Raw genomic sequence first — 15,529 nt, 5'->3', positions numbered from 1 at the left:
TTAAGTTGTCACATGCACAAGAACTGCTTTTCTTGCAAGCTCTGACCAACAATGCAGTAATCAATAACAATGTAATACTAAAAATAAGGTGGTGATCACACTAAAACATCAATAATTGAACACTAGAAACCATCTTAACAAAACCTGGATCCTTTATTGAAGATGTATCCTTTACAAAATGAGCAGGTATCAGCTGCACAACAACCATACTGGAATGCCTGTTTGGAAATGGACCCAGTATGCCTTTGCGTTGATCTGGCACTTAACTTCAATGGGCAGCTTCTGCTACCAGGACAACCCGTGCAGGAGCCCCACTACAGGACCCCAGTGGTAAACAAAACAGAAAATTCCATGGTCTACCTACATCCCACAGTCCTGCTCCCCCATTTAATAAAGTTGACTTGTTTTTACTCCTTGGCAATCGCGAAGGGTTTCTCCACTTCAATCTTGCCACAGTCGTGGATGGACACATCTTTGAGGGGCTTGTCCCGGCCGTCTGTCTTTGTGCCCTCGATCTTCTTCACCACATCCTGTAGGGGAACAATACCGCGAGTGAGGCGTATGCAAACAGATTCAGCTGCAGGGGGAGGTGTGTATTTGTTCTGTGTTGGGGTGGGTGGGAGTACTCACCGTGCCTTCCAAAATTTTTCCGAAAACCACGTGCTTGCCATCCAACCAAGGTGTCTGAATGGTGGTGATAAAGAACTGGGAGCCGTTGGTGTCCTTGCCAGCGTTGGCCATGCTCAGCCAGTAAGGTCCGTAGTGCTTCAGCTTGAAATTCTCATCAGGGAAGCGATCTCCGTAGATGCTCTTGCCTTCAGGGAAAGAAGGATATTGACAATAATCAACATTTGCATTGATGCCCATACCATTATTGGCAGTTATCACTCTAAGTGTGAATTCCCCTCACCGCCAGTGCCATCTCCTCTGGTGAAGTCACCGCCCTGGATCATAAAATCCTTGATAACTCTGTGGAACTTGCTGCTTTTGTAGCCAAATCCTTTCTGTGGAGACAAGAAGCAATGCATTATTAGTGAGTACCTCAATGGTTCTACCATAACATATCCATTTGCTAAATTGAATACCCTGGGTATAAAAAGACTCACCTCTCCAGTTGCTAGTGTAATGAAGTTCTCAACCGTCTTGGGTACCGTTTTCCCAAACAACCCAATGACAATTCGGCCAACATCCTCATCTCCAATTCTGATGTCGAAATAAACCTGTTAAGGGAAAGCATGAGTAAATGGGTTAGCAGGAATTCTCAAAGGCAACTTATTCTCATCCTAGAATGGCATCCCTTGAGCACTACAGATAGGCCACCATTGAACTCAAGTGACATATGAGAGAGAAATTTAGATGCATTTACATGATTTCCCCCCAGAGGACCACTGATGGTGTGCACATCTTACAGTGGCGTGTATTCATGGATGCTAGGCTTTACCGGAATAGAAAATGTATATCTTCCGTCCCGCGTTTCATAATGTTCCTTCAGTTCTCAAGAGGCTGAATGGAGCTCACCGGAAATAGCATCTGAGCAAGTGAAACAGCGCCCCTCTACGTGTTGGCCATCTGATGCCGTCTGGCCCAAACGACTAACATTGTTGCCGCACATAGCATTGCATGGAATGCAAGGAAAGCCAGCGAGCATTTCGCCTACCATGATAACAAAAAAAGTATCAAATTAGGGTTGAGCTAAGCTAACCTTGGCCTGAGAGGATGGAAGTTCAATATGTAGCAGGTAATGTTAACTCGCTAACGTGGCCCATGAATGAAAGTTATCCTAGAGCAAGCATTTTAGCCAGGTAGCCGTAGACATTAGAGCGTGTACTGTCGGACAGCGAGTTCGTTTCTTCAACATGTAAGTGGATAGCGTTGGCATTTCCCATTGATTTTACCCACGCATCGCTACTGCTTAGAGTAGCAGTAAACCAAAACAGTTTTTGTTGTTTCATTTAAAGGTTTTGGAGGAAGCCTCCGCCCAGACATGCTTGGCAGTAAGGATTGTTTGAAAGGTTGTGATTCGCAACAAAACCGGTTTCTTAGTTCTCATTTAACCATTAGCTGCAGTAAGTTGTCCGGAATTTGATTATGGAAGAAACACGCTAACTACATTGCCTATAACCGGTCAAACAACCCAATGCTTCAAACGCAAAAATGACTTCCAATTACGTGTGCACGTTTTTTCTTTAGACTCGTGAATGGGCTCCCGAGTGGTGCAGCGGTCTAAGGTATTGCACCAGTGTGAGGGGCATCACTACAGACCATGGGCCGATGCCGGGCTGTAGCACAACCGGCCGTGATCGTGAGTCCCGTAGGGCGGTGCACAATTGGCCCAGCCTCGTCCTGGTTAGGTTTGGCCGGTGTAGGCCATCATTGTAAATATTTTTGTTTTTGACTTACCTAGTTAAATAAAGGCTAAATAAAAACAATTGCTGACGACGTTGGGCGCAGTCACACGTAGTTTCAAGGCGAATAAGTGGACGTGGCCTAGTTAACTACAGCAGCTAAAAAAAAAAATGTTTTAGCCTAGCTGGTTAAGGCCTGTATTTCGTGCAAGCATCGAGGCCGTGCATTAACTAGTAACTAACCGCTGCATCGCATTTCGCCGAGTTCTTTAATTGTATCACGTCTTATGACAATGTAGTTGGCAATATTTTAGACCTGAAAAGTCAGACAGCACAAAACGGGTTCTTACTGCAAACGTCAGTTGTGCACAAAAAAAAACCTTCCGTCTTTCGACTTGCTAGATACCATACCTTGGCCGTGACTTTTGGGCCCTTCTGTTTCTCGTCAGCGTCTGATCCGCTCGGGAAGAGCAGAAATATCACCGACCCAACGATGACCGTGACCGCGACCAAAAACTTCATCCTTCTCTCGCAGATTCGAACCATGAACAAGAAAAGTGTAGCCGTGGCGGCCCTAATGTACGTGTATGTGCCGGGGGAAAAGTGGGTATATCCGGGGTGGAGACAGCTGCCTTAACGCAGGCCTTTACCCTCCGCCCATGATATCCAATTGGAGGAGGTGCGGTTTTATCTAGCCAAAATAAAACGTTTTACTATGATTGGTTTAGTCTGCATATTATGCAATGTATAACCCAATCATGGATGGATACGCGTAATGCGCACATAAAGACACATCCGTGAATTCGATTATCTGGCCCGGGTTGGTCCCTACCCCATGGAAGTTTACATTTAAAATAGTTAAAGAGCGACTGCCCCTAAAAAAACAGCGATGTGGCATTGATATGAGTCAAACATTTATTCTAGTGTCAAACTTGACTATAAAGTGCTAAAATAATAATTTTGTTCATGAAGTCAGTCTTGTCTGAACCTCGGGGCATCACACCGAGTAAATGAATGTTGGGTTTCGATTACAATTATGTCAATAAATCATGCCCCCTTTTGTCAAACTCCACGTGTAAATTGCCCCTCCCACTTCGTTTCCTTTCATGGATTGAACTCAATTGTTTCTTCGTCCTAAACCAAAGCGACCATGGCCGTTTGAGACTGAAAAGCCCTATACGGATTGATCATGCAATGCATGCTTTCAGCTAGGTTGAAGGTGGGTATATTTTAAGGATGCACACCCAACAACTATGGTTTGCATGCCCTGCAGAAGGACTCCATCATGCAAGTTTTATTCCGTTGGTCCCCAGTGGATGTCAGTATACCGGCCGACCATAGACTGCTGGTTATGTACGGTCCGTATATTTTGATAACTATTATCACTATTATAGCTGACACAGCTAGCTAATGTCCGCCTACCTCAATACAACTCGGATTTAGCTTGGAAAAAATAACATTTCAAAAGAAGACAAATACTTACTTAAATACAATCATTTTGTCATGATTGAGATGTCGCCATATTAACTTCAGATGCAGATTTGAAGGGACCGCTGTATTTTAGCTAGCTAACATTAGCATTTTTAGCTATTTTTGACAAACTTTGATAGTAACAGTAATGAGTTGCAACCGATCTAAAGTAAATGTGACATAATTATGGCAAAGTTGTTTGCAACTAATTATTTGCCTACTTTGGCAATGTCATATTGCCATGCCACTTGAAATTAGTGTAATTTAGACGAAACAATCACAATAGCCTCTGAGGCGCAGCCCATGTCTTCTAGGGCACAAATAAATATTGGATGCAGTAATGGCGATACTAGCTAACTCATGTCTGACTACAACAGTGTCCCAACTAGCAGTAACAAACTCAGTCAATCTACATCTGTAAAGCATAGAAGTAGCTTTCAAACGAGATTACCTTATTTCTCGAGCTGTGTTTATAATTTAGGTAGGATGACAATCGTTGACCCTGTTTTTCTGTTAAACAAAGTGCCATACTGGGTGCCATACTGATCCCGTGGTCATGAACGGATGCTGGGACCTACCAGAAGGAGCAACGGTGGGTATCATAACATGTCCAGAAATGTGATTGCAATGGTTTAGAGACCTCAAAATATTTGAATTCACTGTTCACTTGCTTTTTTTCAGTTTGTCAGGCAAGACCTCAGAATAAGTGTTTCACAACAAGTACTCTTGTGACACCTCATCCATTGTTGCCAGTCTCCCTCAACTCTGATGAAAAGGACACGCCATCATGAGGCCTCTGACCGTGAGTTACTGCCCTGACGACACAGATGGCTTCATCGACAGGTAATGTTTGTGAAAAGTTCATTTTTTATAAATACCTGGCTTGATAAAGTAGGCTAATTCCCCAGTTAAGTAGAGTCATTTTGGTTGTGAAGTGCATTAGCAAAAAGCTTTGTCCTTTAGAACGAAATGCAATTTACCACATGGCTGTCTATTATATCACCCTGTCACAGGCACTTCCAGTCAACACCACCTAATAAGATTGGCTGCTGCAGTTGTTTGAGAGATTTCCAGTTTGCAGCTGAACATGCAGCATAGAGAAGACAAGCAAGGGGTCCCTCATCAGCATCATGCAGACATGCCCTCACAGTGAGCATTCCTATGAATGGAACAGTTGTGGCTGACTAGTATCCGACCAGTGACCTTCACTTGTCAGCGGCAACAGCTTTCACAGGATCATCATTTGTACAACTACAAACACTTCATTATTTTGATACATTTGATTACAGAAATTGTGAAACAATTTATGTAAACTGACATTAGTTATTGCTTATTTTCTACTTCTTAGTTGTGTATAATGTCCAGGGCATAACCTAGCCTGGTTGAACCAGCCTGATCCCTGTGTTCACCAAATAATTTCACTTCAAATTTTATATCTGAAGTGAAATAGAGAAGGTGAATGGAGCAATCAGGATATTTCTACCAAGCTAATCATATCCACCATTGATAATGTAATCAGTGCTGTGTGTGTGACCGACCAGTAGCTGATCTACGCTACTATGTCCATCAATAGGGCTCTGGCAAAGACCTCACCTCCAGCCTCACATCTTGCCTGCTCACCAACAGTCTTTGATGGGGAGAACAGAATTAGGTTTAGGCTGACCTGTTTAAACTTCAACATAGGTGAGATCTGACACACATCCCCCTCTTCAAATGGGGTGACACTCTAGACCCAAACTGCTACATATCTATATCTATTCTACCCTGCCTTTCTAAGGTCTTTGAAAGCCAAGTTAAACAGATTACCGACCATTTCGAATCTCACCGTACCTTCTCTGCTATGCAATCTGGTTTCAAGAGCTGGTCATGGGTGCACCTCAGCCACGCTCAAGGTCCTAAACAATATCATAACCGCCATCAATAAGACATTACTGTGCAGCCGTATTCATCAACATGGCTAAGGCTTTCAACTCTGTCAATCAAAACATTCTTATTGGCAGACTCAACAGCCTTGGTTTCTCATAATTGCCTCGCTTGGTTCACCAACTACTTCTCCGATACAGTTCAGTATGTCAAATCGGAGGGCCTGTTGTCCGAACCTCTGGCAGTCTCTATGGGGGTGCCACAGCGTTCAATTCTCGGGCCGACTCTTTCTCTGTATACATCAATGATGTCGCTGCTGGTGATTCTTTGATCCACCTCTACACAGATGACACCAGATGACACCTCTGGCCCTTTGTTGGACACTGTGTTAACTAACCTTCAGATGAGCTTCAATGCCATACAACTCTCCTTCCGTGGCCTCCAACTGCACATAAATGCAAGTAAAACTAAATGCATGCTCTTCAACCGATCGCTGCCCGCACCTGCCTGCCCGTCCAGCATCACCACTCTGGACTGTTCTGACTTAGAATATATGGACAACTACAAATACCTAGGTGTTTGGTTAGACTGTAAACTCTCCTTCCAGACTTACATTAAATATCTCCAATCCAAAATTAAATCTAGAATCGGCTTTCTATTTCGCAACAAAGCATCCTTCACTCATGCTGCCAAACATACCCTTGTAAAACTGACCATCCTACCGATCCTCGACTTCAGCTATGTCATTTACAAAATAGCCTCCAACACTCTACTCAACAAATTGGATGCAGTCGATCACAGTGCCATCCGTTTTGTCAAAGCCCCATATACTACCCACCACTGCGACCTGTATGATCTCGTTGGCTGGCCCTCGCTTCATACTCGTAGCCAAACCCACTGGCTCCAGGTCATCTACAAGTCTCTGCTAAGTAAAGCCCCACATTATCTCAGCTCACTGGTCACCATAGCAGCACCCACCCGTAGCATGCGCTCCAGCAGGTATATCTCACTGGTCACCCCCAAAGCCAACACTTTCTTTGGCCGCCTTTTCTTCCAGTTCTCTGCTGCCAATGACTGGAACGAACTGCAAAAATCTCTGAAACTGGAGCCTCTTACCTCCCTCACTAGCTTTAAGCACCAGCTGTCAGAGCAGCTCACAGATCACTGCACCTGTACATAGCTCATCTGTAAATATCCTATCTACCTCATCCCCATATTGTATTTATTTATTGCTCCTTTGCACCCCAGTAACTCAACTTGCACATTAATCTTCTGCACATCCTACCACTCCAGTGTTTAATTGCTTTATTGTAATGACTTTGCCACCATGGCCTATTTATTGCCTTACCTCACTTATCCTACCTCATTTACACATGCTGTATATAGATTTTTCTACTGTATTATTGATTGTATGTTTGTTTATTCCATGTGTAACTGTTGTGTGTCGAAATGCTTTGCTTGTTCTCAACGAGCCTACCTGGTTAAATAAAGGTGTTCTCAACTAGCCTACCTGGTTAAATAAAGGTGAAATTAAAATAAAAAACAGTATCTCTAACTGTCATTGGTAATAGAACAGTGACTGTATGTGTCCACAGAAACATGGATGGGGGCTGCACATGGAGACTTGCAAGATGATGGTATGAAGTCCAGACTGACAGACAGGCTTGATACTTGTCTCTGAATGGAGAGACCTGGCAGTATGGAGAGGGAAAACCCCTGTATGTTCTGCACCAGGATCAGATAACTCCTGTTGTATGCAGGACACCACACAGGAAGGTATGACCACTCACATTGCCAAGGCAGCCCCATTACCACCAGACATAATGCAGATGGGCACAGTATCTGTATCGGCTGGGAATGACCAAAGATGATGGTGCACATTGTTATATTCGCAGAACACAGCTTCTATGGTATTATGTAGGCCTACAGACTTGCTTATTCTACATGGACCTGTTACTACATTTCAAAATGATCAAGGAAGAATATCTTAAGGCAGGCTGCCTATTTTGAATGCACTGGTTGGAGTAGAAGTTGATACAGATGCAGCTGTCCCAGTCAGAGGGCAAGGATGGGGACTTGAGGTTATGGTTTTTAGTTGCAGCTCCCATTTGATCCTTTCAATTATCCATTTCACTTCTGTAAGTGCTAAAAAAAGAGATTTGCATTAGTATAATTTTACAAACATTCCATTATTCCTCAAATACATTCTTAAACATTTACAAAATATATTCATCTCATAGCAAATCAAATATTACTATCCATACGCAGCAACATCAAAACATACTGCCACTAATAATGCATCGAAATGCGCTCTATACTCATGAAAAAGCAAGTAAAATGTAAACAATATTTCAGGTTACTCACATTGGACACTGGGAAAGCACAGATGACAGAAATAAATGCGGGAGAGTTCTTCACAACTGCATTGGTTGTTTGGCACTGAATTAAAAAGACAAAGGAACTCAGGTATTTAACAAGGCAAATTGGTTGTAGGTGCGCACAGAGCCAGTGTTGCCAACTTAGCGACTTTGTCGTTATATTTAGCGAGTATTCAGACCCCTCGAGCGACAAATAAAAAAACAAAACAACTAGTGACAAATCTAGCAACTTTTTCTGGTGTTATTGGAGACTGATGTGAAAGCACGTATCGTTCTTACTCTTCTCAACGAGTAGTAGGTGCTGTCTTGGGCCCCACCCCATCCCAAAGCACTCACAGGCGGCCAAGTCCTCGCCAGCAGTCCCTCCCAGCTGCAGTCAGATCAGGAGATGTTCACCCCTCCGCGTCCAGACTGCAAATGAATCACGCATGCGGGAAGCCACCGCTGGCTGATCCCACCCTGATTTACATAAAAACAAATACAATTAAACTGAATTAGGGCCAGACTTGTTACCATAATTTTCTCACATTGCCATTGACAGTTTTTTTCTATTGTCTCCTTTTGGTCCATTTAGATTGTTAATGTCGCTTGTATACAACAAAAATGTTTAAAAAAATGTTATGGTTAAAAATGTTTAATGTTTTCCTGTGACTTGTTGTAAACCAAACCACATTAAGAAAACTAACACATAAAATAAAATAAAATAAAAAACGAAGTAACTCCGCCAGAGTGTCTATTTTGGGTCACTTTTGCCCGGATAAAGGAGGAGGGTTGGAATTGTGACATAATATACCCAAGAATCGACAGAAGAAAGTTAATTTGTAGTTCTAAACATATTTAGGGTGTTTTTTACTCACTTTATGTCTCTCCCACAGCGTCCATCACAATTATGTTCACATGGCCAATTATGCAAATTAGATGATGACATAATTTAGTGACTTTTAGGACAGCCAATGAACTACTTTCCTAACTGAGGAGTTGGCAACACTGCAAGCCAGTCATCCTCACTACAAGCCCTCTCTGCCTCAGCACTGCATTACACATTCCTTTCAGGTGACTGTTTTAAAAGATCAGGAACCAGTAGCTAGGTAAAACAAAAAAACTGGGCCAGATGAATCATTCGAACAAAAATAAATTAGCCAGCCAGCTAACATTAGCTAGCTCGCCAAGCCAAAAATAATTGACCTGCCAGTCCATCTGCAAGTCTATGGGTCAAAACCACCAGAAATGTGCAATAAAACTCAATGTTATCAAAAACAGATAAAACAATTAAAAACACTTAAATGTACATAGAGCTCTCTGCTTAGGCTGCTGCCATGGCAACAACATAGCTGTAATGTAGAAGTATGTTTGAAAAACCTAGCAACTTGGGTGTGTTCATTTATTCATTCTGGAGTGCACTCTGGGCGTTGTCAGATTGTTTGTAAATTCAGAGCGCTCAGCCTGTCCAAGGAGTTGGGTTGATCCAAGCGTTCTGACCTCAACCTCAGTCAAGCACCAAAGTTAACCGGCTAACGTTGGTTAGCTTGCTAGCTACGTCCAGACCAGTGGCGATTTTAACATGTAAATCTTGGTGGGGAAAACTCAAACATAAAAAAAAATGCATTCCAGCAAAAACACAACACTAAAAAATACATTAGTTGCACTATAACGGTGGCAAGTGGTGCCCACAAACTGTTAAGGCCTACATAAAGCTGGCCCAACAGCAGAGCTTTCTTTCCAGCACAATGGAGTGAATCCTTTCCACCGCTACACCTGGCTGTCAATGGAGCCTTGTTTGTCAGCGAAACAATTAATTCAGCCTCGTTTAAAAACATAGCTGATATGGCTGACTTGCTTAAGCAAATATGGCTTCTACTTACAATTGAGATGTACAAACGATGGCATAAGGGAGCGATAAGAGTCATTCCGTAATTTCGATTAAGACATTAAAGAGCGAATGACAACGGACGTAGTCAATATAGTAACTGTGTTCGGCACTTTTGAAATGTACAGCAACAGAATGCAGAACGTGGGCTACTCTTGCAGTATTTAACCTGTACAACAAGTCAGAACCATAGGATAAATAAAGGGAGCAGACAATGAAACTTACAATATTAGATGATGACATTTCTCAAAAACTGGTTGAAAGGCTACAAGTGCAGCGCCACCGAGTCAGAACAGTAATGTTAGGCGAAATTAAAAGGTGAAAATAGACCAAATTATGGGCTACTAACAGCTTACTACACAACATACACCTAGTAATACTTTCTTAGCTACAGTATACATATCTCCCTTGCATATTGCATAATTTATGCAGCAGCATACAAGACATTTTTGGACTCACCTTGGCTTGGGATGTGCTCACTTAAACATGAAGGTGGTGCGGCGGTTATGTCATCAAACTTTGTCAAACACACAGCCACTCCATTGAATAACAGGCTACTGGTTGCTTTGCACTGCTTGCAGTCAGCCACTGATTCCTTACAAACGACTCATTGTTGAATTTGCGATTTCCAACTTGTTGTGTATGCAACGGATGTGAAACGGCTAGCTTACTTAGCGGTGATGCGCGCTAAATAACGTTTCAATCAGTGACGTCACTTGCTCTGAGACCTTGAAGTAGTAGTTCCCCTTGCTCTGCAAGGGCCGTGGCTTTTTTGGAGCGATGGGTAACAATGCTTCGTGGGTGACTGTTGTTGATGTGTGGAGAGGGTCCCTGATTCACGCCCGGGTATGGGCGAGGGGACGGTCTAAAGTTATACTGTTACATGTAATCTTTATGGCCGATGAGCACCGATACGCTTTATCTATAATTTCTCTTCATATGACAAGGATTAAAAAGCATTTGCCAGTAGATTGTCAACTTGATTCATCATGATGATTCCTAGCTAAGACTTTGAAAGTAAGATGTTGACATGATCAGTCCAATCAAAACTACTGTACATATAATCTGATTTGATGTAATTTTATCTGTGGCCAATGATCATGAGCCTTCTTGGAAGGGCACTTGTAATATAACTATGGCAGGACCCAAAGAGCTGAAATTTTGGATGTTGTAATGGTTTTCTTCTGGGGAAAGAGAGGCGGACCAAAATCCAGCGTGGTTAGTTTTGTGCATCTTTAATAAAGATGAAAGTACAACAATCTTCAAAACATGAAAAACCAAACCAGTCCTATCTGGTGCCACAAACATAAAGACAGGAACAATCACCCACAAAACCCAACACAAAACAGGCTACCTAAATATGGTTCCCAATCAGAGACAATGACTAACACCTGCCTCTGATTGAGAACCATATCAGGCCAAACATAGAAATAGACAAACCAGACACACAACATAGAATGCCCACCCAGCTCACGTCCTGACCAACACTAAAACAAGGAAAACACACACGAATGATGGTCAGAACGTGACAGATGTCTATTATTTCTCTTTCTCTATGGACATAAACTTTGCGATGACGTTGTGTCCTCATGAGTGACAGAACACTGAACCAATCACGGCGTAATGCTCCTATTTTTTGCTGGCACGCCCCACCACCACAGAAAGCACTGAGCTATGCTGAAACACCTGCATTTTGGAGCTGCCTTACTCAAGAAAACAAATAATAGAACATGAGTGTATGCAGCTTTATTAACTCAGTGATATATTTTTTTTTACATTGTTTGTAAACTAATATGTGACACGTATTAATTCCAAAATAACATGCAAAACATGCAAGCCCTCTTTTTTTGTGCTAAAAATGTGGGGCTCAAAACAGCACAGCACAAAACAGCACAGTTACCAATGCTCAGGAAAACATGAAAACAGCCTAACAGGCTCTGCCCCACCTACCCTGAATGACGGGTCGCCACTGGTATAGACACAAATGAGAGAACACCTCACTCTGACTATTTTACTTGCTGTAGCAGAGCTGGTTAGGCTCCAATCCTCTCAGGTTTTCTATCGAGGAAAACTCAATTACAGCCATTATAGTGCAGCAATCAGAACAGTCAGAGTGGATCTGAATGAAAGGATACACTAAAAAAGAGCCTATTCTTATTGTTCTGTACAGCATTTTTTATAATCAAATCATAGAAAGTTCAGTATACACATGTGTCAAAAGGGGAATGCACATGATGCAAGGCCATCAGAAAAACTGGCAGACTCTGGATGCTACTATATTCTTGTTTCAGGGCAATAGCCTACACCACATACAGTTGGCTACTGTGCCAGAGCCATACAGCATATACATCATTGAGATCTTGACATGATGCCTTAATTCCTGGGATAGATTAATAATTGCACCAATTCATCCCATCCAAAAATGAGAATGTTCCTCAACAGGGAAACCCCTTGCAAGGTTACATGATGGAATAAGAGTTTGTCTTATGACCATTTTAAGTGCATTTATAAACCCTTATTCAACCAAGCTTTTAATAATAGGCTTACAATTTGGAAAGCATGAATGACTTTCACAATGTTAACCATAACTTTTTATTATAGTTTCTAAAAATGTTTAATTGATGGTTAAAGTAATTGCCCGATTTTCAAATGCACCATTAAATTATTTGACAATTTGTAAGTATTTTTTTGATGTGGAAACATTGTGAACCCGTCTTTGCGATTTGGGCCTGTGCATCTGACTCCAAAGCCCTTTATTGCAGGGTTGTGTCAATGAGGTGGTCGGGTTTTCAGTTGTCTAACACTTATTACATGGTTTGTGCAGGCTGAGATATGGTGCGTTGGGTTGCTATCGGAAACGGAAACATTTTAACCAGCATGGTAACAAGCATTCGTTGTTGCACCCCGCAATTACCACCAGTTACATGTTATTACAGTGTCACTATACAATACTTGTTACAGGGTAATTACATTGAATAAGAACCCCTTAAAATGAAGCATTACCAAAATACCTGATTCAATTAAAATATATATGAGTGCCTTCTAAATTTCACAATAAATTGAATACCTGAATTCTTACCAAAATCACTGAACTACATTAATTATTTGTCCGTGCCAGTAAAAGGTTTCATGTGCTATAATTCAGATATGTCACAACTTCCGCCGAAGTCGGTTCCTCTCCTTGTTCGGGAGGGGCTCGGCGTCGCCGGTCTTCTTGCCATCATCAATTCACTTTTCATTTTCCTTTTGTCTTGTCTTCCCACACACCTGGTCTCATTTCCCTCATTACATGTTGTGTATTTAACCCTCTGTTCCCCCCCATGTCTTTGTGCGGAAATGTTTATTGTAAGTGTATGTGCACAGTTTCTCTGGTGCGCGACGGGTTTTGTACCTATTTGTTTGTTGTTCTGGTTTCTGGTGGTATTTATGAATAAAACTGCTCAGTTGATTACCCAGTTTTGCTCTCCTGCGCCTGACTTTCCTGCCACCAGTTACTCACTCCTTTACAAGATAATATCTGATGGACTAGAAAAATCCCTAAAGTTTAGAGTATCTTCATCCTTTGTCCAACTGTTGCATTTATTGGAATTGTGTTTAAAACCTAAAACCTACCGTTGCTACTGAAAGGCTGTAAGGTTGATCATCCCACTGTTATTGATCGAGATGAATGTTGGGAATATATTAATAGACAAGGCAGTGACTTTGGATGGAAAGTTGGAAAGTTTGCTGAGGAGAGTTGGAGGTTGGCCCTTCTGTGGTGATGGGAGATGTTTCTCCATGTTACTCCTGGATCCTGTTGATCTAATCTTGGTAGAAAGAAAAAACATATTGGTCAGAAGGGAGTGGCATAGGGGAACTGGTTGACAATTACATTAGTAGAAGCTTTAATAGTTTTTTTTAATCAAGGACCCAGATAGTGGTCCTACAGGAGCAGCTGTTTACATTCCTGAATTTGATGTGGAGATAAGTTGACTTACAGATAAAAATAATAATAATACATTTTTTTATTTAACTAGGCAAGTCAGTTAAGAACAAATTCTTATTCACAATGATGAACTGATGAATCGTCAATATACTGAGTTGAACTGTTGGCGATAGTAGCTGCTCACACAGCCCTGTCCTCAAAAATGTATGGGCAGAACTGAAAAAGCGTGAGCGAGCAACGATCCTACAAACCTGACTCAGTTACACCAGCTCTGTCAGGAGGAATGGGCCAAAATTCACCCAACTTATTGTGGGATGCTTGTGGAAGGGCTACCCAAAACATTTGACCCAAGTTAAACAATTTAAAGGCCATGCTACCAAATACTAATTGAGTGTATGTAAACTTCTGACCCACTGGGAGTGTGATGAAAGAAATAAAAGTTGAAATAAGTCATTCTCTCTACTATGATTCTGACATTTCACATTCTTAAAATAAAGTGGTGATCCTAACTGACCTAAGACAGGGAATTTTTACTAGGATTAAATGTCAGGAATTGTGAAAAACTGAGTTTAAATGTATTTGGCTAAGGTGTATGTAAACTTCTGACTTCAACTGTATATGCCCTCCAAAGAAGGGTTTGTTAGAAGTTAGTAGGCCTCTTCCTTATTTTCTTTGTGTTTCTGCTGGTCAGTGGGAGAATGTGCTCCGTGTTAAACTAATGGGGGCAAGATTATTTTTTTTCTCTCTTTCAAGAAAAGGGTGCCATTGAAAGGAGTGATTACTGGGGCACCAGTAAAAGTTAAAAGTTGACCAACTGAAGGGGAAGATTCCTGGTGTTTGTGATGCTCGTCGTTTGGTGCGACGCAGAAAGGGTGGCGTGAATGGTGAAACAGAAGAGTCATTGAGTTCTTTTGAGATTTGATGTTGAGTCTTTGCCCGACAAAGTGATGTTAGGATATTAAAGTTATCCTGTATGAGATTTTGTGCTGAATACCTAACGTTGTTACAGGTGTCAAGGTTATGGGCATGTGGCAGCAGTGTGTAGGAGGGAGGTTCCTAGGTGTGAGAAGTGTGCAGGAGGGCATGAGACAAAGGAATGTGTGGCATTGGGGAAAGTAGTGTGTTAATTGTAGGGGTGCCCATGGAGCTGGGGATCAGAAATGTCCCGTGCGAGAGAGGCAGGTTGAGGTTTCCAGGTTAGTGCAGAAGTTGTCATATGCTGAGGTAGTGAAGAAAGTAGAGGAAGATGGGTCAAGGGGAGGGTTCCTGAGAGGTGTGCTGTGAGTAGTAGATCTGTACCAGTACAGAGGGATTGGCCAACAAGTGATATGTTTCAGTAAGATTGGATTTTTAGCATTTATAGAAATAGTTATCAACTGTACTGTAGGGATGGAACATAAATCGCAAAAAATTGAGGTTTTGGTGGCAGCTGCAGAGAGGCATTTATTTGGGTGTATGAGACTTGACATCAGAAGAGTTACAGGGTTTGGTGGTGTCCCATCCTTTCACTGGTGGTGTCCCATCCGTTCAAGTTGTTGGCCTGAGGTAGGACTAAATAGATTGAAATAGTGGAGTAGGGTGGTGTTACATTTTATAATTTAAAAAATTGTGAGTGCAGTGTTAGATGGTAGGGTATTTGTTTATTTATTTTTTCAACGAAATTATAAGGGAGTTGTACTCC

The 15,529-nt window shown here is 41.9% G+C and overlaps 1 protein-coding gene and 1 long non-coding RNA gene across 3 annotated transcripts; one reads left to right on the top strand and one right to left on the bottom strand.

Annotated features, from left to right (window-relative positions):
• Positions 1 to 134: 134 nt before the first annotated feature.
• Positions 135 to 2,966, bottom strand: ppib (peptidylprolyl isomerase B (cyclophilin B)). Its single transcript, XM_064930523.1, has 5 exons — positions 2,757 to 2,966; positions 1,107 to 1,220; positions 911 to 1,004; positions 631 to 815; positions 135 to 530 (listed from the first exon to the last, which is right to left on the bottom strand). The coding sequence occupies exons 1-5, from the start codon at positions 2,889 to 2,891 to the stop codon at positions 408 to 410; spliced, it is 651 nt and encodes a 216-aa protein (XP_064786595.1). The 5' UTR covers positions 2,892 to 2,966; the 3' UTR covers positions 135 to 407.
• Positions 2,967 to 3,031: 65 nt separating this feature from the next.
• Positions 3,032 to 13,564, top strand: LOC135509669 (uncharacterized). Of its 2 annotated transcripts, XR_010450965.1 has the most exons (5): positions 3,032 to 4,407; positions 4,497 to 4,658; positions 4,829 to 4,964; positions 5,389 to 5,498; positions 7,274 to 13,564. It is a non-coding gene; the product is annotated as an uncharacterized LOC135509669 (long non-coding RNA). The 2 variants fall into 2 exon arrangements; XR_010450964.1 differs by having other exon boundaries at positions 4,829 to 5,498.
• The last annotated feature ends 1,965 nt before the right edge of the window (positions 13,565 to 15,529 follow it).

The sequence above is a fragment of the Oncorhynchus masou genome, chromosome 22, assembly GCF_036934945.1.
Source record: "Oncorhynchus masou masou isolate Uvic2021 chromosome 22, UVic_Omas_1.1, whole genome shotgun sequence".
NCBI classification, from domain to species: domain Eukaryota; kingdom Metazoa; phylum Chordata; class Actinopteri; order Salmoniformes; family Salmonidae; genus Oncorhynchus; species Oncorhynchus masou.
This window is presented reverse-complemented; position numbering and strand designations above follow the sequence as displayed.

Coding starts and splice junctions, on each gene's coding strand:
- ppib (XM_064930523.1), bottom strand. CDS start 2,891: ATGGTTCGAATCTGCGAGAGAAGGATGAAGTTTTTGGTCGCGGTCACG. Junction 1,221..2,756: donor GCCCAAAAGTCACGGCCAAG/GTATGGTATCTA, acceptor TTCCCTTAACAG/GTTTATTTCGACATCAGAAT. Junction 816..910: donor CAGAGGAGATGGCACTGGCG/GTGAGGGGAATT, acceptor CTTTCCCTGAAG/GCAAGAGCATCTACGGAGAT.